The sequence below is a fragment of the Filicampus tigris genome, chromosome 9 (genome assembly GCF_054856515.1).
Source record: "Filicampus tigris isolate MCC_2025a chromosome 9, RoL_Ftig_1.0, whole genome shotgun sequence".
Classification (NCBI taxonomy): domain Eukaryota; kingdom Metazoa; phylum Chordata; class Actinopteri; order Syngnathiformes; family Syngnathidae; genus Filicampus; species Filicampus tigris.
In genome coordinates, this window is record NC_141225.1 from 6,796,586 (window position 1) to 6,822,192 (window position 25,607).

At 40.5% G+C, this 25,607-nt stretch overlaps 1 protein-coding gene across 1 annotated transcript in view; it reads left to right on the plus strand.

The window, feature by feature from the left end:
• Nucleotides 1-12,684, plus strand: part of slc2a1b (solute carrier family 2 member 1b) — a 31,341-nt gene extending 18,657 nt beyond the window's left edge. The window contains exons 3-10 of the mRNA XM_086039549.1: nt 3,098-3,258; nt 5,136-5,376; nt 5,460-5,622; nt 5,775-5,962; nt 6,045-6,149; nt 6,874-6,975; nt 7,053-7,256; nt 8,921-12,684. Coding sequence (XP_085895675.1) covers nt 3,098-3,258; nt 5,136-5,376; nt 5,460-5,622; nt 5,775-5,962; nt 6,045-6,149; nt 6,874-6,975; nt 7,053-7,256; nt 8,921-9,115 — 1,359 coding nt within the window. The 3' untranslated portion in view covers nt 9,116-12,684. The remainder of the gene's footprint in view (nt 1-3,097; nt 3,259-5,135; nt 5,377-5,459; nt 5,623-5,774; nt 5,963-6,044; nt 6,150-6,873; nt 6,976-7,052; nt 7,257-8,920) is intronic.
• Nucleotides 12,685-25,607: the final 12,923 nt, after the last annotated feature.

Consider the following 25,607-nt stretch of genomic DNA (forward strand, 5'->3'; position numbering starts at 1 on the left):
AGGTCATGAGCATAGGGACGCTATGTGATAACAAGTATCTGTAAGCGGAGTGATAAGCCGAACTAAGAGCAGCCAGCCTCCCTCCAGAAGGTATATGACAGGCCTGCTAGTCTGACACTAGTCCTGTGGGTCTCATACTTTGGTCTATTAGCTGCAGCTTTAGGGTCCGCAAAATAATTTGCAATACATTACGTATCATTTAAAAATGTGCATGCCTTCATTTAGCAAAATGATAAACCACTTAAGGGTACCCCAAGGTTGGGAGGAGCCTACCTTTAGTGTTGCTGCTATTAAAAGCTTTCCAAAAATCTGATATCCCTGCATAAAACCTTTTTTCTTTTTTTTCGAAAGAACAAAAGGTCTATTATTAGAGGATTGAAGTCCAATTTTATCAAGAACAACTGGCTTTTTTTTTTTTTAAGAATAAAGTTCATTTTTTAGAGAATACATGTCTTTTCCAAAATAAAAGGCACAAATTTACATTGAAATGTACTTATAAAAATATGATTTTGTTCCCTCATTAAACTATGGTAGTATAACAGTGAATCCCCGCTATCGACTGAGAAGGGGCTTAGAGTCCTGAGGCAAATACAGAAAATCCATGAGCAATTCACGCCATCGCCTAAAATCGTTTTCAATATATTAGATGCCACAAGGTAGCAAATGGCTACTTTTGTTTAAATTAAGTTCCTCAATTTACTTCAAATTGAGGAACTTACTAACATTCCACCACATGGCACTAACGCAAAACTGTTATTAGAAAAGGAGGAGGATGAGAGTGCTTCAGTGGATCCAAAATGTTGAAGACGTACTTATTTGTAACATTAAATGTAGAAAAACGTCTACATAACGTGTGCGCTTCAAACTTGGCAGGCAAAAAATGTTAAGAAAAATACTCTGTTACGGAGGAGTTCATCTCTGTCACAGACTGCCTCAGCTTCCTCATGCCTTTTAATACTCTTATTGCTTCAGAGAATAATGAAGGCTGGCTTCCCAAAAACATTGCAAAAATAAGTCTTACTTACGAAGGCCAAACCGTGAGGTTCACTTCACATTTGTTTTAAGACATCAGTGGAGTTTTTGGAGGCCTCCTCGGTTGACTTTTTCATCGGTTTCATTGGCAAGTAATTTGTTTAGATTTCGTAATAGATTCACCATTTAATGGCTCATTGTTTTTGTTTTCAAGCACAGTTGCAGCATGGTAGTTATTTTCAATTGGCATTTAAAAAATGGAAACAATTATTCCCTGTCAGGAGTCCCTACACCCAAAAGGTTTGAGAACTCCCTGCGCTACTTGACACCGGTCGACCTTTGAAAATATACACAAGGTCCATGTGACCTGGACGCCGGGCGCTTCAGTGGAGGTCAAGCAGCATAGTTGAGTCACACGTCAATCGCTGACATTTAAGGAATCATGTGAGCGGCGGCTTCTGTGACATAAGCACAGACACATGCACGCACTCAAACAGGCAGAGTTATTTAACTGCTGCCACTCGCTGGTCTGGGTGTGTTTGTCAACACTGTCGTGGTGGGGGAAGGGAGGACTGTAAATTTGGCAAGCGGAACTTCCTCCTTTCCAAGAAATGTCGGCGATTGCACTTTGCTGCCATCAGCTGGCCACGCGCTGCAGCTCACTGCTCACACAGCACACTGATTATTAGGGGTGGGAATCTATGGGTACCTCACGATTCGATCCGATTCAGAGGCCCACGATTCGATCCGATTACGATTCGATTCGATTCCGATGCATCACTACAATGGCTTACATTTAATCCAAAACACTGGTACCTTTTTTTTAAAAAACAATTCCATAACTCAAGGAAGAGTCAGGATTTATAGTTCACTCTTTGATTTCATTAAAGTAACAAGGCAACCTTGTTTACGTGTATCACAAATTTCAAAAAGTGCTAATGGCAGCATTTGTTGTAACAAATGTCTGTGACTTCTCCTATAACCAAAAAATTATCATAACATATTTAAACTTAATCTGATTTAGCGTAACCTGTATTTTCATCATTTAAGTGCAATATGCATTGTCTGATTGACATTACTGTGTAACTTAGCAATGAATGCTGCTTATATTTAACCTAATGTAGCAGCTGGTGTAGTATATTTTCTTTTAAATGATATTGCAATTTGCCCTGCGATTGGCTGGCAACCAGTTCAGGGTGTACCCCGCTTTCTGCCTGAAGACAGCACCCCCGCAACCCTCGTGAGGATAAAGCGGTTTAGATACTTGCCATGTTCGAAGTGTTGGAAGTAAATATGGTCCAGTGTAAGGGGCTCATTTTTTAATCATCTCATATCTACAGAGGAGCGATGCGAGAGGATGTAGAAATGTTTTGGGGAAATCAGGCATGGCTTTGCGAGCTCCTCATTTCATGGCGACGTCTACTAAAGGAGACGTCGGGTCATTGTCGAACAAAATTGATCAACCGTCTGCATAGCTGAATTACTACTGTCACCACATATGTTCACGTGATGCTTTATGTTTTAAATGGGATTAAATTAAAGTCAATGAAAATGCGAAGTCAGTCCTGTTACTCAAAACAATTTTGCTGACAATTGTCAGTCTTCCGCCCAAGCACGTCTCCCCCACCCATATGGAGCGCATATTGAGCTTTTGGGGTCGGTCCATACTGGACTGAGGTCGTATTGCAAAAAAAATCTTAACGCACACACACAGTAGATATAGATAAAGAGAGTGAGGGTTAAAGAAATCCCATTAGAGTTGCATTTGCCTGCAGTGTGAACATAACCTGAGGCATTCTGTCATAACCTGCAGTCCTCTGCTCTACAAATTGAGCTATTGAAGTTGTTTTATTTCCAGTTAGTGTTTTTTACATATGTAAATGTAATATATCATCGCTGCCCTGTGAAAAACGTATGTCCAATTTTGGGAACATTTTTAATTGTCTCGTTAATGCGATGTCGGTAACACGGAAACACCATTCATGTAAAAATAAGAAAATTGAAAAAAAAAATGGACATAAGTGTTTTTCACAGGACAGCGACGATGTATAAGAGAGGTAAAGTGTTACTTGGCTCAAAGGTTATGATAAAAGGTTGATCATCTTTGTCCTGTGTTCTTCTGCAGATCATCGAGAACTTCATCAACACTACATGGGCTGCGCGCTACCAGGAGCCCATTTCGGAAAACACCCTCAAAGCCATCTGGTCCATCGCCGTTGCCATCTTCTCCGTCGGCGGCATCTTCGGCTCTTTCTCAGTTGGCGTCTTTGTCAACCGCTTTGGAAGGTAATTGCACAACACACTCACGAAAATTGTGAATACAGCGTGACCTCCCAAAAAATGGGCCTCAACTTTCAATAGACATCATTTCTTAAACTTTTTACAGAATCAAATGCAACTTGAGGTATAACTACTTTATTGTTTATAACATAACATTAAAACATTATACTCATTGGCCTTCAATGCTTAAAAAGTGTATACAATTTCATAAAGGCTTTTTAATTTTTTTTTTATTATAAAGAGTTTTAATATTGTTGGCAATAATTTTAACTCTTATTGTATTTCTTTTTTCATCACAAAAAGTGTATATATGTACTGTAATGACAACTTGTCTTTAACTTGAATACTTAGATGTGTCATAGGCTGTTGCTGCTGAGTATTTAAAGATTCCTCTGTCTTAATAATTTACAAAATTAAGAGATCTTTATTGTTAGTGTTTTTTTTATTCTGGTGTAATTCTTTAGATTATCACTCGAATGGTTCACTTTTATTTATTTTTTGAAAAAAATGTACCATTTACTTGTCATCTTTTCGAAAATAAACATTTTTTTTTTTTTTTTAAATCTGTTTTTTGTCCCGAAAATATACCGAACCAAAGTTTCCCAAAAACCGAACCGAAATGTGATTGAAAATGTCTGGTAGTGAATGAGTTAATAAGATCAAATTTGGCATCCCACAAAGTTCCCCTTTAGTTCCAACATCTTAATTCATTTAATATGCAGCATGGAAGAATTGCTTCAACTTGTGTATGTTTTTAATGATCCCCTCAGGGTAATTAGCATACCCTACGTAGCCAGGGTTTTTGAAAACGCCTTAAGGTTGTTAAAAAAAAAACGGCTACATGTAGACAAGGCCACCCGCTCATGACTACACTGAACGACTCTTCATCTAAGTTTTTCAACTGTGTAAATGTGTTCCCACAAGACTCCAGGCTCTTGTGCTAGAGGAAAGGCTGCAGACATTTAAATGAATGCATATTTGTTTTCAGCAATACTGCCACAAATTCACACAAATTCCTTCGAGCCAAATTTGAACCAGTGTTTTAAGGATCTCGGCATTACCTCTGCTATCTTCCGTTTTACCAACTGAGCAATCGAAATTATTTATTTTTTGGGGTAATGTGTTGGTTTTGGAGCTCTGTATAAGGCAGTAATGAGGGTAGGTAGGTAGAGTGGCCATGGTACCACGGTTAGGTAGATTATTAGGAAATGCTCAACAGAGCACTCAAATAAGACAGACATCGAGCCAGATTTGAACCAGTGACCTAAGGATCTCTGCTTTGTCACTTCGGTCATCCGCTCTACCAACTGAGCTATCGAAGGTTGCTCCTTTGGTGGATGTTTTCACTTCCTATCTCTATATAAGGCCGGAGCGTGGTCAGGGGTACTGTAGGGAGAGCTATAAGACGGAGCTATAAGTGAAATGCGGGGTCACCCAAGGTTGTTTTCTTTATAAAATGCGGGCTATAAGCTTTGGTGTCCCGCAAGATTTGTGATTAGTTCCCACACTTAAATTCATTACATATGCTGCATGGAAAAATGGCCTGAACTTGTGTATGTTTTTAAGGATCCAATCATAATAATCAGCATATCATTCATTAGTCCGCTACCCACTCAACACTAAACCTTGTGGCACTTTACCCTCCGCGGTAGCCCCTAGCCGGGCGCACTTGCCCTGCTGCTGTGCGTCGCAATCGGTTCAGGGCGTGGTCTCCCCTGCAGTACAGTACCCAGCTTTTGCTATGTCAGCTAGGCTAGCTGTCAGCTTCCCCATTGCCCTGACCGTTAAAAACATCAAATATAGGCACCTTTTGGTTGAAATTGGGCATTTGGACTTGCAACTTAACTGACATTAATTTTCACATGGCCAATTGATGTTCTCAGGAGAAACTCCATGCTCATGGCCAATGTCCTGGCCCTCATCTCATCGGCCCTGATGGGCTTCTCCAAGACGGCATCCTCCTTCGAGATGCTCATTATCGGTCGCTTCGTGGTGGGCTATTACTCGGGCCTCTCCACTGGCTTTGTGCCCATGTATGTGGGTGAGGTGTCGCCCACGTCGCTTCGCGGGGCTCTGGGGACCCTCCACCAGCTTGGCATCGTCGTGGGCATCCTCATTGCACAGGTACTCTCGATTTTCATTGACATGATTATTAAAGTCTTTTTAATAGGTGTCATCACCCATCTGAGCCTGCTGGCTGATTTCAGATTTTTGGATTGGAGGCCATCATGGGCAACAGCGAATTGTGGCCGCTCCTCCTGGGCTTCATTTTCATTCCGTCGGTGATGCAATGCATCTTGCTGCCCTTCTGCCCCGAAAGCCCTCGTTTCCTGCTCATCAACAAAAACGAAGAAAACAAAGCCAAGACTGGTAGGTTGTCCCACGCACAAATATTACAAAACATGGCAGACTCGGCATCCTAAAGTTCAGCCTCATGTTTCGGCAAGATGGTTTTCTTTATGTATTATAAGATCACACCATCACCAGAGAATATATTGATACATATATTACTGTTATGTTAGTGCTGAAGAAGTTGAGGGGCACCAACGACGTTAGCGCCGACATGCAGGAGATGAAGGAGGAGAGCCGGCAGATGATGCGGGAGAAGAAAGTGACCATTGCGGAGCTGTTCCGCTCGCCACTCTACCGCCAGCCACTCCTCGTCGCTGTCGTGCTGCAACTTTCCCAGCAGCTGTCGGGCATCAACGCTGTGAGTTTCCAAAGTAGCATTTTTTTTTAACATACATTGCTAAGTACAACCTGAAACTGATGTTTCATTTCTGTCCTGTCAGGTCTTCTACTATTCCACAAGCATCTTTGAGCAGGCCGGCGTGGCGCAGCCAGTCTACGCTACCATCGGAGCCGGTGTCGTTAACACAGCTTTCACTGTGGTGTCGGTGAGTATGTACAAGCACAACTCCACTGAAAATATACAAAAATGAGAGAAAAATGTGCTCCAAAAAGTCAAGAATTTTCTGCGGCACACCTGAAGATCTCTCACAGCACACTACTGTGCCACGGCACACTGTTTGAAAATCACTGACATAAACAACTGTATTCAATAATGAAATTATTTAACATAAACAAACCACCTTTACACGAGTGCTAGGGCCCTATTTTCGTGCCCACCGCAAGTCTAGCACAAAGTGCAGTCTAACTGTGCCGGGGTGGAGTTTTCTTTCTTTTGGTGTTTTAGTAGACGTGTGCCGTTAGAAATGGGTGTTTGCGCTGTTGTGGGAGTGGACACAGCTGACTTGATTCCGCCCTATGGAAGCGGCTCATTCCCTTGCAATCCAGCGCAAGAGGTGCGCGGCTACCTGGCGAAAGCATAAACAGACTTGCTGGAGTCCATGCAAAAAATTAACGCGTATGTTTATAAGGAACTCCAAGACGAAATCAACCCAAATTGCGTTGCGCCACCAGCACCAATACTGGAATATAAAAATGGCTGCACCCACATCACTGTGGAGTAAATTGTATCCACATACTATAAAACACAACAGCAACCAATTCAGACCATTTAACAAACCCCTGAGAATTTATGTTCATCCGTGCTGCTGTTTTGGTTAGCCACATGGTTCCAAGATAGACTCTGCATTTAATGAATGTTCGTGCTTCCAGCTGTTTGTGGTGGAGCGCGCCGGCCGTAGGTCTCTCCATCTGCTGGGACTGCTGGGAATGGCCGGTTCTGCCCTCCTGATGACCATCGCCATGGCTCTGCTTGTACGTGAGCCCCTCGGGTCAAATGTGTGCAAGTCCTGATTCTCGATATAACGCACCCCTTTTCTGTCCCTCCGCAGGACCAGGTCAAATGGATGTCCTACCTGAGCATAGTGGCCATCTTCGCCTTCGTGGCCTTCTTTGAGATCGGACCGGGTCCCATCCCCTGGTTCATCGTGGCAGAATTGTTCTCTCAAGGGCCGAGGCCTTCAGCCATGGCCGTGGCCGGTTTCTCCAACTGGACCGCCAACTTCATTGTGGGGATGGGCTTCCAGTATTTAGCTGTGAGTACGACATGGTCATATCATTATATGAAAAGGAATACCGGTAAGCCACATTTGAGTATCGAAATAGAATTACTGTATACTGAGCAGATACTTACAATTACTACATTATGTAATATATAATGTTGTCAAACGTATCGATACTTTGCAAAGTATCGAAACTTACAGGTCATATCCGAATACGATATTATGTCACGGTATCGATGCTACGGTGCGTGTGACCGCAGCGTCCACCGCCTTCAATTTCAATTACTCCATTATTTATAAACACATCAAGAATGCTGGTACAAGCTGCAAAGTTTATACAAGTTGAATGTCCTACCGTCTTCATTGTCTTTATTATTCACTTGTACATACCTTAAGGGATTCAAGCTGTAAGCTACCGATGGGTCATATAAGAGAAGTTGCTTGCTGGTGTGATTGTTGTAATTTACATATGATCAAATAAGTCGACTAATCGCGACTACTCTTGGTGATTAGTCGACTAGCAAAATAATCGTTTGTTGTAGCCCTGCAGGAGAGCACTCACAGCAACCCCGCTTGCAGTTCTACATTTTACTGCTGCTAAGTATGGCCAGTGCTGTGGCGGCAGGAGGGCCAACCAGCCAGTCTTGTTCATGTTAATACAAATAGTATATATAATATAGTATTTGTCAGTTTTTTCATGGTATTGAATATTTTTCTAGGTATCGATATCGAATATTGAAAGTTTAGAATTGTGACAACCCTAGTAATATATAATATGGCTCAGTTTTGATGGATACTATTAAAAATTAATCTAAGCAATATTTTGACTTTGAATGCATTCTTAAACCTCTGTGCTTGTAATGCAATTGCAATTATTTGCATGAATTAAAATTTGATCAAACAAGTCATGTTTATGAGACTGTTTGATTATATAAGAATGTGACGCATTAATTTTATGAGGTTGAAGCTGCAATATTATTAGTCATTAATTTTAGTCATAATTTACAAATGAGTTAATTACAAATGACAATACCTTATTGTATGCACAATGTTTAGTAGAGCAAGACAAAGTCTTAATTTTGCAAGAGAAAAGTAGTGTACCTTTCATGAACAAAAATTAGGGCAAAATATCTTCAGCAATGAGACTTAATCGCGTGAGGACGATGAGACGAGATGCAACGAAAATGCTGGTAACGGGACAATAACTAAATCTATAATGCCATATTGTTGACAAATAAAAACGAGACTAAATGTGGCTTACAAAATAACAACTGTGATAAAATGTTTGTTCATTTTCCTTGGCCAAAACGAGACATGACGAAATCTCGCTTATGTCACGAAATGTTGTGTCATTTCTGTTCCCCGGGTCATGACTTCTTTCCCTCCATCATGATGAGCGATATATCACTTGGATAAGAAGATGATGGAATTTCTGGAAAATTCATGAAAATAAATAAAAGCAAAAAATAAAAATCTTGAATTGCTTGGTTGCTAGCTTGAATGGCACCCTGTGCCCAACTCCCCTTTGGAACCACTTGCCCTCCACCACCACCATCCAAGGAAACAAAGAGAATTTAAAAAACACCTTAAGGGAACCTATTATTGTGTTGCCGCACATTTTGCACATGCCATACTTCCTATGAAGCATAAAAAGCCATTTGATGTACTCTATGTTCTCCCTCTTGTCTTGTGTGCAGACTGCATGCGGCGCCTACGTCTTCGTCATCTTCATCGTGCTGCTGCTCTTCTTCTTCGTCTTCACCTACTTCAAGGTTCCCGAGACCAAAGGCCGGACTTTTGATGAGATCGCATCCGGCTTCCGCCAGAGCGCAGTAACGGGTGTCGAGAAGCACGAGGAGCTCAACAGCCTGGGGGCCGACTCGCAGCTCTGAAGCGGCCCCCATCTCCAAGTAATGGGACTAACTCTTGATCACAGCGAGGAGGGGACCGGCTAGAGGTGGGAGGCGGGGAGAAGGGACGGAAGGGTCTACTTGCTAGACAGGTCCCGGCGTAGAATCATTTTCACACTGTCAGCACATTTCGGTCATCTTTACCGCGTGTGATCCTTCTTTACGTCTTCTGCTGCCCATCCCCTTCTGACCCCCACACACACACACACACACACACACCCCTCTCCCCGTGTGTCACTCAAAACGCTAGGCGGGCAGCGTGTGGCCCGGGAGATGTGAAAGAGGCGCGTCGGAGGGTTTTTGATATTTCAAAGAAGGAAGAAGACCGCCTATTTTTAAAAAATAGATCTACTTTTTTCACTGAGCAATCATACTGTAAAATGCTGTGTGTAACACTGTAGACTCTCGCACTGTAGCTCCTGCACGGCTTCTTCCTCCAGATGGCGCACTTTTTCTTTAAATAACTGCCCCAATGTGTTACTGAGGAAAAAGTGATACCTTTCACATCTTGTTACAACTAATTTTAATATATGGTATGCATGTTACTTATTGATGCTAGAGGGACAATATTTTACCCTACTTTTTTAATAGAAAAATTGTATACGTAGTTGCTAAGGTTCAGGCAAAGGAGTTTAGGGCCACACTGAAAAAATAAAAATAGAGAATAAAATCAAATCATGGATTATATACTGTGCATATACACGTACATCCTAAATTTGATGACACTAGTCCTAATTTTCTGTCCGTTAGACAGCACGTGCCATAGCTTAGCTGGCGCTACCAGCAGAACTCGTCCCTCTCCAGGTCATGGCCGCTGTCCTGTGATCAATCCGCCGCCATAATTTAGAATTATTTGCCGTAGTGCCACGGCCGACGCGATGTCGCGCTGTCCACCGTGATGTTGGTCAGCGCCACCGAGCGGTGCCCCATCAGCATCGCGAAATAACCCATTCAGTCGCCCTGAACTAAACGACGCGACAGGGCGTGGGGACCGTAGAAAGGAAATGTTCCGAAAATGGATGGAAAGTTGATCAACTAAAATTATAATATTCCCAGAATGAAGCCTAAGTTTATTCGAGTGAATACTCTTCCAAGAATATAGTCACAGTATTTGTCATACATACATTAGTGATACTAAGCGTGTGAGAATTTGGACATCTAATTGATCAACTACATTGACTGTGTTTCATAACTTTTGTCATAATAAGCCTTTTTATCCAGTGTGGGCCTTGATACTGCTCTGTATGATCAACCATGATTTTAATTGTAAACATTTGAAGAGGAAGAATTGACGATACAAATTTTATGATGACACTAAAAAAAAAACAACTAAAATTGTGCGCTAGTTACTCTGCTGGCTTCATGTTTTGTTTTGTTTTCCTGTGAGGTTCTTTTCTAACAGTCTCTTACACGTCTGGAAAAGCATCTTTTTAGAGTGGAAGTCGGTGAGAAAAAAATGGACCAAAATTGAAAGTCAGCCTTATTATCCTGTCTTGGATCAATTCTCCAAGCCTTGCTATGCGTTCCATTGTGAAAGTGTTGTTGTGCGCTGCCCCGTGTTGCAGAATTGTTGAACTTTCTCGGCCTCACTGTCTACTTCTGCTGTAGCACTGCTCTCATCTCTTCTGTGTGAGGTAACAAGTAAAATGAAAAAATATATACTTTTAGCAGCACTTTATTATTCATATTTTCTTTTGTCTTTTGAAACAACTCAAATCTGTTCCAGAGGAGAGCTGCTGAAGGATGACTGTCTTTTGAGATGGGATTGTGTCATATTTGCATATCTTATTTTTATTACTTTTTTTTTTTTTTTTTTTAAATGTAACGCTCCTCCAAATTCAGACCACTTGTTGGCATGATGCATCATCAAATCAGTACTTTAATCCAAATCATTTGTCATTGCGACCATCCTACAAGTTTTTATCATCATGTTGCTGTCCACTAAAAAGCATGTACGGTATCTGCACATTTTGTAAAAAACTATTTGGGGGGCGTGAATCCTCAAAGGTTAGCATTAAACCTTTGATGACATGCTCAGCCTACATAATATGGCACAGGGAAAAAAAGATTTGCAATTTAGTGTTACCCTTCTGTCAAGAATACCTGCTACTGATTGAGGCTCATTTGGACAAATTTCCCAGTAGCAGTTTGTCAAAGTGCGAGTCTTGAATTTGTGCTGCTTCAAGCCCAAAGCACTGACTTCCTGTTCATTTTTGGTCATGGCTCCTAAATTGAGACTTTTTAATGCATCCTGTTCGGATAGACATGTCTACCCAATTTTGTGTCGGATCGGTCTTGAGGGCCGACATTTTTTCATCTTTCCAGAGTACACTACTGGGTCAGGAAAAGATACTTCAAGACAAAATGTCTTATTTCGTGTTCATTTTCAGGCGTGGGTCCGTGAGACTTTATAATGTATCCTGTTATGATAGATAGTCCACCCAATTTCATGTCACTTGGTGAAACAGGTGTCGGTGGCTGATATGGTTTTTTTTCCCATCTTTCCCATGGGGCATTTCTGAGGAAGAGATGGCTGCTTCAAACAAAAATGGCCAACTTCCAATATATTTTAGGACATCAGTCCGTGTGACTTGTGGTTAGAACTGTCCACCAAAGTTTGAGTCGATCTTAACTTTTATGAGGTCGCTACTGAGTGAGAAATGGTTGCTACAAACCAAAATGGCCAAACTTTTTTTTTTTTTTTCCCCGGCACGGGTCCTTGAGACGTTCATGCATCCAGTCATGATAGACTTGTTTACCAAATTTCATGTCAGTCTGTTAAACTGGTGGTTTTTCCAACTTTCCTGGGGACACGCCTGAGAGGAAAAGTGTTGCTTCAAGCTGTAAATGGCTGAATTCCTCTTCAGTTTCGGGTGCTTGAGACGTTTTTGTGCATCAGACACATCCACCAAATTTCAGGTCAATCTGATACATGTGATACTTTCCATGAATTTGGGTGTCTTTTTTTTGTTTTGTTTTTCTTGACCCCTAACATAACACACTAAAAACACAAAATGTGGAGTTACCTGGTTTTTTTTTGTTTTGTTTTGGTTTTTTTTCCATTGGGCAGCGACTGTGTTGAATATCTTTTTTTTTTTTTTTGTGCCATCCAATCTGTGCCTTTCAAGTGACCTTCAAGTGCACTCCGTTTGCACAAAAGTAACATGGAATTTTGTTATACTGATAGATGCAAGCCTTTTAAACATCATCTTGTAAATAAAACACCACAGCCACTTCCAAAAATGTTCACACGATTAAAAGGGTTTGTATTATTAGATTATTGCAAAGAGGACTGTACTTTTGAAAAATGTATTTTAGCCTCCACACACTTTTATTCAATCATCCGATGTTACATATTGAAGGAGTGAAAAAAAAAAGTGTTCTCATTTTAGAGCACAAAAAAAACATTGTAGTGTTTTAATAATTAAAAAAAATAAATGTGTGTGTTGTTTTTTGGGAAGCTCATTTGTCTTGAGGAAAATGTTAAAAACTGAAATTGTTGTCCCAATTGTCAAAATTGGCTGAATAAAAGAAATGATGCACACAGAAAATCTTTGTGTGTGTGTGTCCGTGAATAATTGTCTATACATGCCCTGCGATTGGCTGGCAACCAATTCAGGGTGTAACCTGTCCCTCGCCTGAAGTTAATCTGTGACCCTTAAGAGCACGATGTAGAAAGTCGATTTATGCGTCGTTTATGAGTCTGCGAACCCTGAAATAAAGTAAACTCCGACTGTTAAGTTTAAAAAAAAAAAAAAAAAAGAGGAGGTAACTCAAACCAGAGAAAGAGGTCTAACTCTAGCTGGTTTCAGAGAGAGGTAACTTAAAGCTCTCGGTCAGTTAGCGCAGTAATAGACTCTGAACCTAACTTGGTCGGCGAGACCAGGTTTAAATCAATGAACCTCGAGTTTCTCTCTGTCTCCGCCCTCTTTCAGAGCCACACACTCCTTTTCATTTCCTCATTCCTTCAGTTCGCCCAGGTGAGTTTTGTCGTAGCGTAGTTCTGCCGTCTGTCGTTAAAAGAAATCAGAGTTGGTAGTCCATTAGGCACAGTATCACTGAAAAATGTTTCTGTTGAATTCACTCAATTTTATTTCGTAATGGGCGGAAGCGAGGAGTTTTCCTCTGTTTTAGTATTGTGATTGCAAAGGACTCGAAATTTCCCTATTTATCGACCCAAGCAGCAATGTTCTACCACGCCCCTCCATTCATGCTCTCTTTTCATAGTTATGGTGCACGTGCTAAAGGTGAAGGTACTCTGAGTTGTGTAAACTGATTCAAATCAGCAGAGCTGGGCATTCCATCCCATAGACGGAACAGTCCGTCCCATTTTGTGGATGGTCAGCCGAAGGACGAAAACTATTTTAAAAAGGACGGACTAAGCAAGGACGGAGATAGGTTTTTGTCCATCCCTCTAATTGTCCTTAACTGGGTCAAGTACGTGTTGGGTTGGGTTCTTTTAAAAGCCTACCTGCTAAAAAGACTGCCTGTTAAGCCTGCACAACACTGGACTGTTCTTTTTCATGTGCATTCCCTCCTTGCAGTATTGTTCTCACATACATCAAATGCTGTGATTGTTCGTCTTAGAGAAGAATTGTAACAGTAAACAACTTTGCTTACATATACATACTTACTTATACATACCTTATATGTACATAAACTACATATACTACCTTTTTCAAAAATATCAACTTGTCCACAGTTGTCTGGCAGCAAGACACTTCTCTGTCATGTCAGTCTTGATCTATGTTGCATGCTTGACATAAAGGGATGTAACGATTCATCAACTGTTTAAAATATGCATCGATGTAAAAAAATCAAAGAATCAACTTTGAAATTTTGATAACGAAAGGATTTGCAATTAACAGTTAAATCTATTGATCATTTATTTATTTTGATGTTTAGATCTGGCACGAACAAAACACTGATAAGACAGACAGATGTAGTTGAACAGTCAAAATTATTAGTTCATTTTCATTTTTTTTGTAAAGCTACAAAAAGTTACTGTCTATAACAAGGAAAAAAATGCAGATGTTAAAATAAAAACATCTTTTGGTTTTGAAATGCGTCATTCACTTTAAAAAAAAAAAAAAAAAAAAGATTTTTAAAAATCAAATCGAAATCGGGAACTCAAAATCGAATCGAATCAAGGCTTGGGTTAATTTTTACATCCCTAGTAAATACCCGGTGCCAACCAGCGATGACGTGTACAAGCGACGAACAAATGGTTGATCAAAAGTAACACTCAAACTTGAAGGATTTTGAGTATAAAATTATTTTAATTATATTGATTAAATCCATCACTTATAAAAATGTTGTCTGTGTGACTAGCATCGATGAACACTTGTCCGGCACCGATCGATGTAGCTGGTTTGAAGGGCAGACATATCGATGCATCCATTACATAGTTACACCCGTAGTGGAAACATAACACTCTCCTGATAAGTAGAGAAATTAGCATCACCAGAAGATAAGTAAACGAGGAAGGAGAAGAGCAAGGAGTGAACAAAGAGCAAAAAAGATCAATCAAAGAGCAGTGTCCTGTTTGGGAACAGTGGAACACGACAGACCAATCTGAACAAAGAACAATCTGGCCTCTTCCTGGTGTGACTGCAGATCTTAAGACAAGGAGCTCATTACAATAGCATCAAGGTGAGTACCTCCTTGCTCAACTCCCCACGGCGTCGCCTGGAGCAAACAAAGCAAAACATACAAGGAAGAGCCAAATGATAGAAGAAACTAAACAGAATGGATCATGACAGAAAATGTAATGCAATCCCTCTTTTGTCACATTGTTACTTATCTACCCGCAGGCCACCTTCAAATGCCCTCCAATCTATGATAATGAACTGTCCAGCCAGCTAATTTTCCCGCCATTCCTGACCGTTTGCCCTTGCCGAGGCCGACATCCAGGAAACAAGTTTAAACGCTAACCCTCACGATCACCTTGAGCCAGATGAGATCATGTTTTTTTTTTTTTTTATTTTATTTTTTTTTTATTACGCTGCTGCCTATTCTCGGACTCTTGCAGCGGTAGCGAATAACTCATTGTACTCGAAAAGGCTCGGTGGCTTCCCGCTGATTTAAAAGCGTTTTCAAGGTCGATGTGAATGACCGCTTGCACTAATGAGATCCAAACGGTGCAGCATTTGCAATGCGACCTCCAGGGTGGTTCCAAATCCCCTCCTGCTCCTGGATGGATAAAGACTTCAAACGTTTTCCTTCTCCAACCCCCGCCGTTCAATATTTTTTAAAATTATATTAAGGGGACAGTAGGGGGTGGCGAACCCTCAGCAATGGAGTGGCAGTCCCCCAGGGACAGCAGGTTGGCCATACCGCTTTAAAAAAAAAAACAATGTCTGCAATTTCCTCCGGATTGCTGCGGATTACGTGCAATGTAATTGTTGTGACCACGGTGGCCTCTGCTTGATTGCCTGCTTTATTCACAGATACTTTAAGACTGTCGTAGGCAACTGTTGTACAAAAACAGTGCAAGCCATAATAACGAGAATGTCAAATAGGCAGCACGGTGGACAAATATGTTTGAATCTTGGTACATAAAGTCTTCAAATCCCACTCTTTTAAAAATTATAGTAGTCCCTTGTTCATCACATTCCAGAACCCCTTGCAATAGTTGAAAATCAGTGAAGTCGCAACCATGTTTATGTTATTATTTCTATATAGAGTGGACCCATGCAATTCCAGAGAGATATGGACTGGGCCGGCAATATTTATTTTCAACTTTAATACATTTACAAGTGTAGGAAAACAAAATAATTTTTCTAATAAGTTATTTCTCCTAAACACATTTTTTTGCTCTCCGAAGTCTGTGGAATTACACACGCGTATATGCTGGACTTCAAGAATCATAACAAATTATACACACAATCACTTGGTAACAAAATATCCGCAATAGCCAACTTTATATTCAACAATAAAGAACATTTATGGGGCTTAAGTGTCCCTTTTAAAATTAAATTTAAGTATTGGTTTAAACCAAAATTATTTCTATTATACATCGGGTTTTTTTGTTGTAAATAGTGTGTTGTTTCACTTTTTTGTTTATTTGTTTTGTTGTTTATGTGTTTTTGTTTCTTAATTTTGCTATTATGATTGTTTGTTTGTTTTTTTCAGCTAGTATTACCGTGTAACATTGACTAATCCGGCGTTACGGATAGCTAGCTCGATGTTGCCTTATTTTTTTTCTCTCTCTTTTTTTTGTACACTCAGCCTACAATCATGATTTAGAGAAGCTCACAAAATGCTGTCGACACAGAACTGCACGAAGCGGTCCCCCTCTGTATGTTTTGTTAACTTGTGATTTTTAAATTTTGTTGTCCGTCTAAAATTATTCAAAAAATAAAATAAAATGTGGTCCTTGAGGGTCAAAGTTTATCCGCCCTTGTTATAGTCCCTTTAAAAGTCATAAACTGAGGCAGGACTTCAACCAATGGTGACAATGGCACACACACACACACACACACACACACACACACACACACACACGCGCGCACACACGCATCGTTTGGACGAGAGCCACTTCCTGCCTTCCAGCAAGACTGCTTGACCCCAATTTGCTGCAGGCAGAAAAAGGGGGAGAGTGGGTTGGAGGTAAATGAGGGGGAGAGGTTTGCCTTTTTAGTTGCGGCCAGGAGCTGCAGACTGCGCTTTCACAAGAGAGTGAACATCAGGTTCACAGGTTGGACTGCGACAAGCCCAAAGAAAGTCTCCCCACATAACATAGAGAGTGGACTGTCGCGTTCAGGGACAGTGTGAAAAATGGGAAAGTGGAGTCGCGGCCAAAAGGCAAGCAAACATAGATGACAAAATCAGCACTGTAATGTACTAGCCTTGCTCGGGGTCAGTGTCATGCTGCTCGTGCACCTGATGCCTTTATGTTTTTCTCTTTGCAATATGTTTTTATATCCACTGAAGATAAAAAGTCTACACACCCATGTTTAAATGCACACAAAAATGAGACCAGGATAAATCATTTTGATTTTTTTTTTCACTATTGATGTAATATATAACCTGTAAAACTCAACTGAATTATTTTTCTTTCATCTTTTTGAGGGGAAGTAAAAATGTGTTTTGTAGGTGTTGTGATGCTGTTGTAGGTGTTGTGATGCTGTGCAAATTGTCACTGAAAATTCATCTTGCGCCTTCCCGCCAGTGAATCTCATTGTTAGTTAAATTTAATATGCACGAATGTGCCTGTGTTTCCCTCCTGGATGTGTGAGATTCCTTAGCTGAGGTCAGATCTTATGAAAAAAAAAAAACAACATGCATCATGGGGCGAGACCGTTCCCTGGAGCCCAGAGGAACATGTTTGGAATACATGTTTTTGTAGTCAAGGTAGTCACAAGTACAATTCCACTAGAGGATACAATGAGTTTACAGAGTAGGCTGCTGTATGACAGTATTCAAATATATAGATTCTTTCTGTCTATTTCAGGGATGGACAACTGACCTACGGACAAGCACCCTCTGAGTGCTGCCTTGATTTATTTACCCCCCCAAAATAAAATGTTTAAAAAAATTAAAACATTTGTATGTGGTGGGTGGTTAGTTGTGCTATGTTAGAAACATGTTTGTACCACATTGGTTCCGCAATGCTCGCAGCTCAGCAACCGTAAATTCAATGAGTTGAAAAAATGTTTTGTTTTTTGTTTGTTTTTTGGTTGTTGGGGGGGAGCAATCAGCATTATTTTGTCGAATATTTAGGGTTTACAAAAAAAATAATTATTTCCCATTGCCTTTCAGTAGCCGTCAATTATTATTGGTGGATTTTCTCTATTGACTATGTCCCTCACAAATAGTGGGGTTCCATTCTTTAGTTTTAAGGTGTAATATCATCATTCACCACTAGATGGCAGTCATGGCTTAGTTGCACTTGCACTGTGTCTGATACTTCCCTATACTACCACTTGAGTAGGACATGCAGGACAAACATAGTGTCTGAGTAATATTACATTTTTGAGTGAGTTGATTTCTGCGGGAAAATGCACAAAATGATTTCTTGTGTTTAATGTTGGTTTGCTGTTTAGCAGTTTTGTGATGTCCTTAAATGGTAATTTTTATGCATGTGAGCCCATTGGACAAGAGGGGAAAAAATAAATATGTGGTTATTTTTTATTGCTCAAACCCTTTGTTGGTGAAGGCTGATTTTTTTTTATCCATGAATTGAGAAATGTATAAAACATTTAGATCATATATTTTGCACGCATGCACATGTTTTGTCCATATTTTTAAACAAAATGGCATTTTTGTTTTATACAACTGGTTAGATAATTCCGTTGCCGATCCCTGTATGACTTCATCAAATAAAATTTTTAATAGCTTGTATATAAAAGAGTTTGATCTCTGGAAATCCTACCTACCCAACAAGTGTGAAATTAAGCAACCAATTAAATCTTTTGTGTGGCATTGATTTGCATAAGAACCACCCCCACACCAAGTTTTTCCAAATCATGCAGAAGCACAATCATGCAAAAAGACCCCAATCCTGCCCGCTATCCTGTCAAGGCTGAAAGATTAGAAAAGAAATGAATTTTGATGGATGCAGTTATTAGTGTTCACTTCTGATAAACGGTACTTTCTTGATTCCTCTGTGAAGTTGTTGACACAGTGACACGGAGATTTTGGGCGTGTGTGTGTTTGATGATGTGTCCATAGCCACTGATACATAGTCTAGGGCAGGGAAGCACTGGGACCAAAATTTTGCCCTGGTGGATGGTATAAAGTGCGGACTGCAGTGGGCCATATTTTTGTGCCCAGCGTAAGTCTAGCTCAAAGTGCAGCCAAACTGTGCATGTGTGGAGTTTTCTCTGTTTTTGTAGATGGGCGCAGTTTGAAATGGGCTTTTGTTGGACTGAACACAGCTGGCTTAATTCTCGGCCAATCAAAATGGCTCCCCTCAATCCCTTTAAATTTAGCGCAGGAGAGGCGCATAACGGAAGCATAATGGACTTGCTGGAGTACGTTGCAGGAGTGCGTGCAAAGTACGTTTATAAGAAACTGCAAAAAGATTACTTGAAGACCGCCTTCAAGCCCATATATGTACATCAAAAAAAGAACTGGCTACTTTATGTGTGTTATTCATTCAATTTTAAAATCTCTTAGATTCAAAATAGTTTTCATCACTCAGCATAAGTTAGGTGAATTTCTGGCCACGCATATTCAGCCAATGACAGATGCAACCAGCAGCCAGGCTTGTTGTTGGAACGAGGAAATAGCACCATTGTTGACAGATGCACAAACCGTTTGCTAAACGAGGATACGAGATATACTCCAGTCATGAGCTATTCCCGTGATACGATGACATGTACAGTCAATACAGTTTCCAAATCTGTCCAGCTACACCGGAGCCAAATGGATTAGAGGATGTGCTTACTACGTCATATACACGCCAGATAAAAAGTGGACAAACAATGTGGGACAAAATAATCATTGCGGTCTGTGGGAACTGGGACTTGTACAACACAGCCAGCTTCCAATACGAGCCAAAAAGAGTAGACATACGTAGCCTACTCGCTGTAACGGCTGAGTAAGTTTATGGACTTGTTTACAAATGTTGAATCACGATAGCAATTGTTTTAGAAAAAGCCCCGACCACCTGAATGACTGACATTTTTTTTCATTGTCAGAGAATGAGATGTTGTAAACATTACATGTCATATTGGTTATTAACATTTTTGAAGACTTTTTTGTTTTTTAAATGATTTTTTTTCCCAACGCAGCACGGTGATCGACTGGTTAGCATGCCCGCCTCACAGTGCAGAGGTTGTGGGTTTGAATCCGGCCCTGGCCTTCCTGTGTTGAGTTTGCATGTTCTCCCCCGTGGATGTTTTTTCTAATGAATTTTCGCTATGGCCTGTAGATTCATTATACAAGTTGTTGAAATAGATATTTTGCTCCATCTTTGGATTGAATCGGTGACCGAATTATCGTTTCTTTCGCGTAAAGCCTACTTGCAAAGTTGAAAAAGCATAATTTCCTTTTGAATATAGTATTACAATATAGATTACGAACATAATTATTCGATTAATGACTGCGCTAAATAAAAAAAATCTACAATTGAGCAGCACAATCTACAGTAATAGTCATTGTAACCTGCATTCTGCCAAAGTAAATAACTTGTCGCATTTAAAACTGACAACATTAAGGGGATTCTGAAGAGTTGTACTAAGTAATGTTGAATTGTATATACGTTAATTGTGTACACATTATTTTAAGAAATTACTTTCATCCATGTGGAATTCATGCAATTGCTAATAATTTGTTAATATACAAATGAAAATCATTAAAGATAAATCAGAACATCTTTATAGGTTATTGAGTGCACCAATTGTTAATTGGAAATGGACAATTTCACATTTCATATATGACGATTGGAGTTTCAACATGTCAGTCACGTCATAAGCATTTATATTCAAAAACATTGGTTTAGACACCAAGTTTATAATATTATATTCTACCTGGCGGTGGTCATCTTGAAAATGATGTAATAAAATCAGGCTTAGGGGTGGGAAACATTTTATCTGATTTCACCCCTAAACAGGTCCCCCCAAAAAATCAATTTTGGCAAGAATTTAGGCATATTTCTGACATATTACAACAGATGTAGTAAAAGTACAAATGTAGGGGAGTTAAAGCGAAGGTAGTCAGAAATATAAATAATGACGTAAATTATGAATGCCTGAGAATTGTACTTGAGTACAGTAACAAATATTTGTGCTTTGTTACATTACAAGACTGGCTGTTTGGGTGTATCCACTCGTGTTTCAGGGTCCATCTTGATTCCTAAGTTAACTGCGGCTGGTTCCTTTGTAATGACGGCTGCTTGGCTGGAGGATGGAAATGCGGCCGCACAGCGCCAGAGTCGTTTAATTATTCATGTTCCCACCCTGCCCTGGAGTGCATCCAGCAGCCAGACCTCCAGAGATCCCCACAAACCACACCTCTATTGGTCTCCAACAAGTGAAGCAGATGTAACCATGACAATATCATAACAGATGGGCCGTCACATGATGAGCATTGTAACTGTTTATGTTATTCTTGCTCTTTAATTTTTAGGTTAATTTAGCTCATTTTTAGGACGAGGGTTTGCTTCCCGTTGACTTATTTGCTTCTCCCCTTTTAATTGAAGGTGGAAAGGTTATTAACCCTTTTATGATGTGCTATTCATTGCATTTACTTTCCTTTCGAGATGTCTTGATAGTTGTTACTAGTTGTTACTCCACACTTGAGGTCCACAAGTTTACTACGATGGTTGTTACGCCAAAAAATTCTTTGAAGTCAGATCGTTTTGACACACATAAAGTTCATTTGCTTCACTTGGCCTTAATATCATACCAGGGGCGGAGCCATAACATGGCTAATGGGTGGGCCTGGAAAAATCAGGGGGGGGCCTGAATATTTCTCATTTTATAATAATTTACTAAAAAATTAAGAGTATATGTTTTGTCATGAATCTCACTGGGTGGGCAGTCTGTCAATCTGGGTGGGCCTGTGCACACCCAGGTCCACCCATGGCTCCGCCCCTGTATCATACATACTGTATATCTTTAATGTGCCTTGACATAGTATACATACTCGTAGACAACATGGATGTCTGTATAAATTGTGACCAAGAAACTAAAACCTAGTCTCACACTGGTGAGGAGTTTCTATTTTGCTTTGCTGTGATTGTAACCTCGTAAAGACAACGACTTTCCTCAGGTAATTATTTCTACATATAAGAGCTTCAACTACCATGTTTTAATAGCCCTTTCAACAAAAACAAGTCATTGATTATTTTGTCATTTCATTTTGAATCCAACACAATAAACATTAAAATGCCACATTTTTTCCAGTTTCAATTCTGAGTTCAGATGAAAAATACAAAATGAAAATACAGGCTGCCTGTCTGAATTTCCATTTTAGTTCTCAAACACAGTGATGTGATACATTTAGTATTTTGAATTTTGGATCTGAGTCTTAAAAATCTTACATTTTTTTCTACTTCTTGTATAAGACTAAAAATACATCATCCTCATCATTTTCTTCCGTTTATCCGAAGTCGGGTCGCAGGGGCAGCAACTTAAGCAGGGAACCCCCGACTTCCCTCTCCCTAGCCACTTCGTCCAGCTCCTCCAGGGGATCCTGAGGCATTCCAAACCAAGCGGAAGACATACAATAGTCTCTCCAGCGTGTCCTGGGTCATCCTCTGGGCCTCCTCCAAGTGTGACATGCCCGGAAGACCTCACCAGGAAGGTGTCCAGGTGGCATCCTAACAAGACACCCGAGCCACCTCATCTGTCTCTTCTCAATGCGGAGGCATATGTCCAAGCTTCTCACCTTATCTCTAAGGGAGAGCCTGAACACCCTGCAGAGGAAACTAAGTTCAGCTGCTTTCATCGACCTGGAAAGGGCATTCCACCCTTTCCCGACTGAGGCCCATGCTCTCAAATATGGAGATGCTGATTTTCATGCCAACTGCTTCACACTCGGTCACACCACCCACCAGATCGTGGGTTGAAGAAGCCAGCAGTATCATCATCTGCAAAAAACAGAGATGTAATACTGAGACCACCAAACCGGACACGTTCAACACCTTGGATGCACCTGGAAATTCAGTCCATAGAGGTTATGAATAGAATCTGTAACAAAAGGTCAACCTTGGCAGAGTCCAGCCCTCACTGGAAACAAATCTGAGGGGGGCGATCGATTCGGTGAACGAATCTTTTGAACGGCTCTTTTTGATGAACTGATTCTAATGATTCAGTTCACTGAAAAGAACTGTCATGCCTCGCGGATTGCCTCCACGACAGGCACTGACCACCTTAGGGCCAGGTCCTGAGGAGAACCACTTTTCTCAGGGTTTTTTTCTTGCCTAAACAAATAAACTTGACTTGACTTGAATGAACATGGATTGATCAATTTCCTGTCTCACAATGATTGGCCACTTACCATGAGTGACTCTCCTGACAGTGAGTGTTAGAATGCGACCCTTGGTCGAAAAAGGAGGCTCTAAATTTGTCTGACCTCGTACAAATTGTGTGGAGAAAATGGATCAGCTGGTGCTTGAGGGAACACTTGTTCCTTCCAAATGTCAAGTTTCCTTGGCAGCTGCCAGACACACACACACACGCACTCACACCCTCTCGCACACATTCCAGCTCTGTATGTCCACCAGCGAGTTGAGCACCAAGGCAAGTTAATTCCAATTAGCTCCTGATCGACAGTCAGTGAAGGCCTCCCCTGAGGGAATGGGGAGACATCTGCGCCTGGTTCATGGACAGCCACACTTCTTGCCAAGCGTGAGAGTTTTCCACAGGTGACGGATTGGCCTCGCTCTGACTCTGTAGTTCAAGGTTGACCAGACGGGGTCATGTCTGGATGTCTGCAACTGCCACCGCTGATGTGTCACGTCACAATTAATTTCTCAGAAATAGAACAAGGAAGAGCGGCGTGCGCTCACGGGTCTTTTTAAAGTTTTCTCTTCAAGTGCAGCAGGTCAATAAAACACTGGAACCTCTGTTAGTTTGCTTCTCTTCTTTAATCCTCCAGTGATATTTCTGTAAATTTAAGAAAAATCAAAGATTTTGTTGCCCGGCAGGGTTAGGAGGGCGCAATCATTTGTGCTGTATAGACAGTTGAAAAAAATGAGAAATGACAAAAAATCAGCACAACTGCATAATGATCATGAAACAAGTTTATTGGCGGATTCTAATTTTTATGTAGTCTAGAGTGAAGCCGCTATATTCATGTTTGGCATTTGTAAATTCATCTTTGTGGCATCTTAGTGCCTAGGAATTAGGTTAAAGTAACTTGAGAAGCTTCAATTAGACAAAACTAGTGCTTCGCCACAATCTGTGGATTCTTGGCAACAAGGATTTATGCTGAAGTGAGTTGTGGAACTTCATTTAGACAAAAGTAGTGCTTTGCCACCATTGGGTGCCATCTTGGTGCCAAGAAACTATGTTAAAGTGAATAGTCCATTTAGACAAATATAGGGCTTTGTCATCGTGTTGCGGCATGTGTAGGTGGTTATAAACCTTTTTAGGGTTATTTGTCAATTTATTGCCGATTTCTGCGACGACTAGCAGGGTTTGTTCTCGATCCTTGGCAACTAGTGGGGGTTCACTGTAGTACAAAGAAAGAGGCGCTGAGGCTGTCTTCAAAATTCCATTTGAACATTCGGTGTGGTTCGCTTGTTGTTTCAATAACACCCTTCCATGGGGAAAAATAACAGTTTATGTTGCTCGGCAGAAATTGTGTTGCACCGCCACTTGTGCCCTATGAACCAGTTAAAAAAAAAAATTTTAAGAAATGACAACATAAGAATTACGTGAAAAGTATAATGACAAACTCTAATTCTGTGAGTGAGTCATTGCTCTGATTAATGTGTATTAAAAAGTACCGATTTGCATTTATCTTATTTCTTTAATATTATAGTGGCATTTTTATGGGGAAAAAAATGTTTTTGTTGTAAGGCAAGCACTTGTGCTCTAATGATGAAAAAAAAGTAATAATGAATTGCGAATTAAAAAACAACAAAAAAAAAAAGTAAACTGTTTTGGAGACCTGGGCATTCTGCCTATGTGATGGACCGGTCCGTCTATCCGCTTATGACGGACGCCCATTTTGTAGGCGATAAACGAAAGACGGGTAACTTTAAAAAAAATAAACGGACTAAGCATAGTCTGAAGCCCATTTTTACCGTCTATCTAATCGTCTATTTTCGCGGTGAGGCTTCAATGGCCGCAGCGAGGTTTCTGTTTGCCGTGGTGAGTCTTTCGTTTCAAATATGACTGCGGGGGGGGGGTGCTAGTGGAAGTTGGTTGAAGTTGCTAGATGGAAACGCACACGAAAGCCTGTTTAAAATGCCAGTTGGACCGTGCCTATCGGGGATTACTATTTGGTCCGGCCGGACAAAAAGGCGAATAGACGGACGGCGGACTGATACCCCAGCTGCAGGCGGAAGGCAATAAACAGACGTGAAATTTTAGTAAAATGCCCAGCTCTGCTGTTTTGACACACTCATTTTGCAATTGAATCATTGCTCTGTATTGAATACAAAGGAAGAGACATTTAGGTCAACAAATACATTTAATTTGAACGTTTGTTTCTCTTGTTCCTCAAATATGGTATTCAAGTCGTAGCTTCCACATGGGAAGTAAAATGCTTTTTTTGGTATTGTTGTTGTTGTTAGGCAGGCTTCGCAGCGCACAATCACTTTAGACTGAAGGAAAATCTAGGCAGACACGAAGACAGTTTGCATTCTAATCTGGCGATTTAATCACTGATTGAATAAAAGTATTCAAGTGTTAAAAAGAAGCACTCAGGCTTCTCTGAGTAAAACTCACATGAATTCAATACTTTTATCCTATTTACACCTCAAAAAAAGAAAAACAAATGACTGCTATATAGCAGTAGGATGATCATATTCAATATTGCATCATTAGAATTAATTGAAATCATTTTTTTTCTT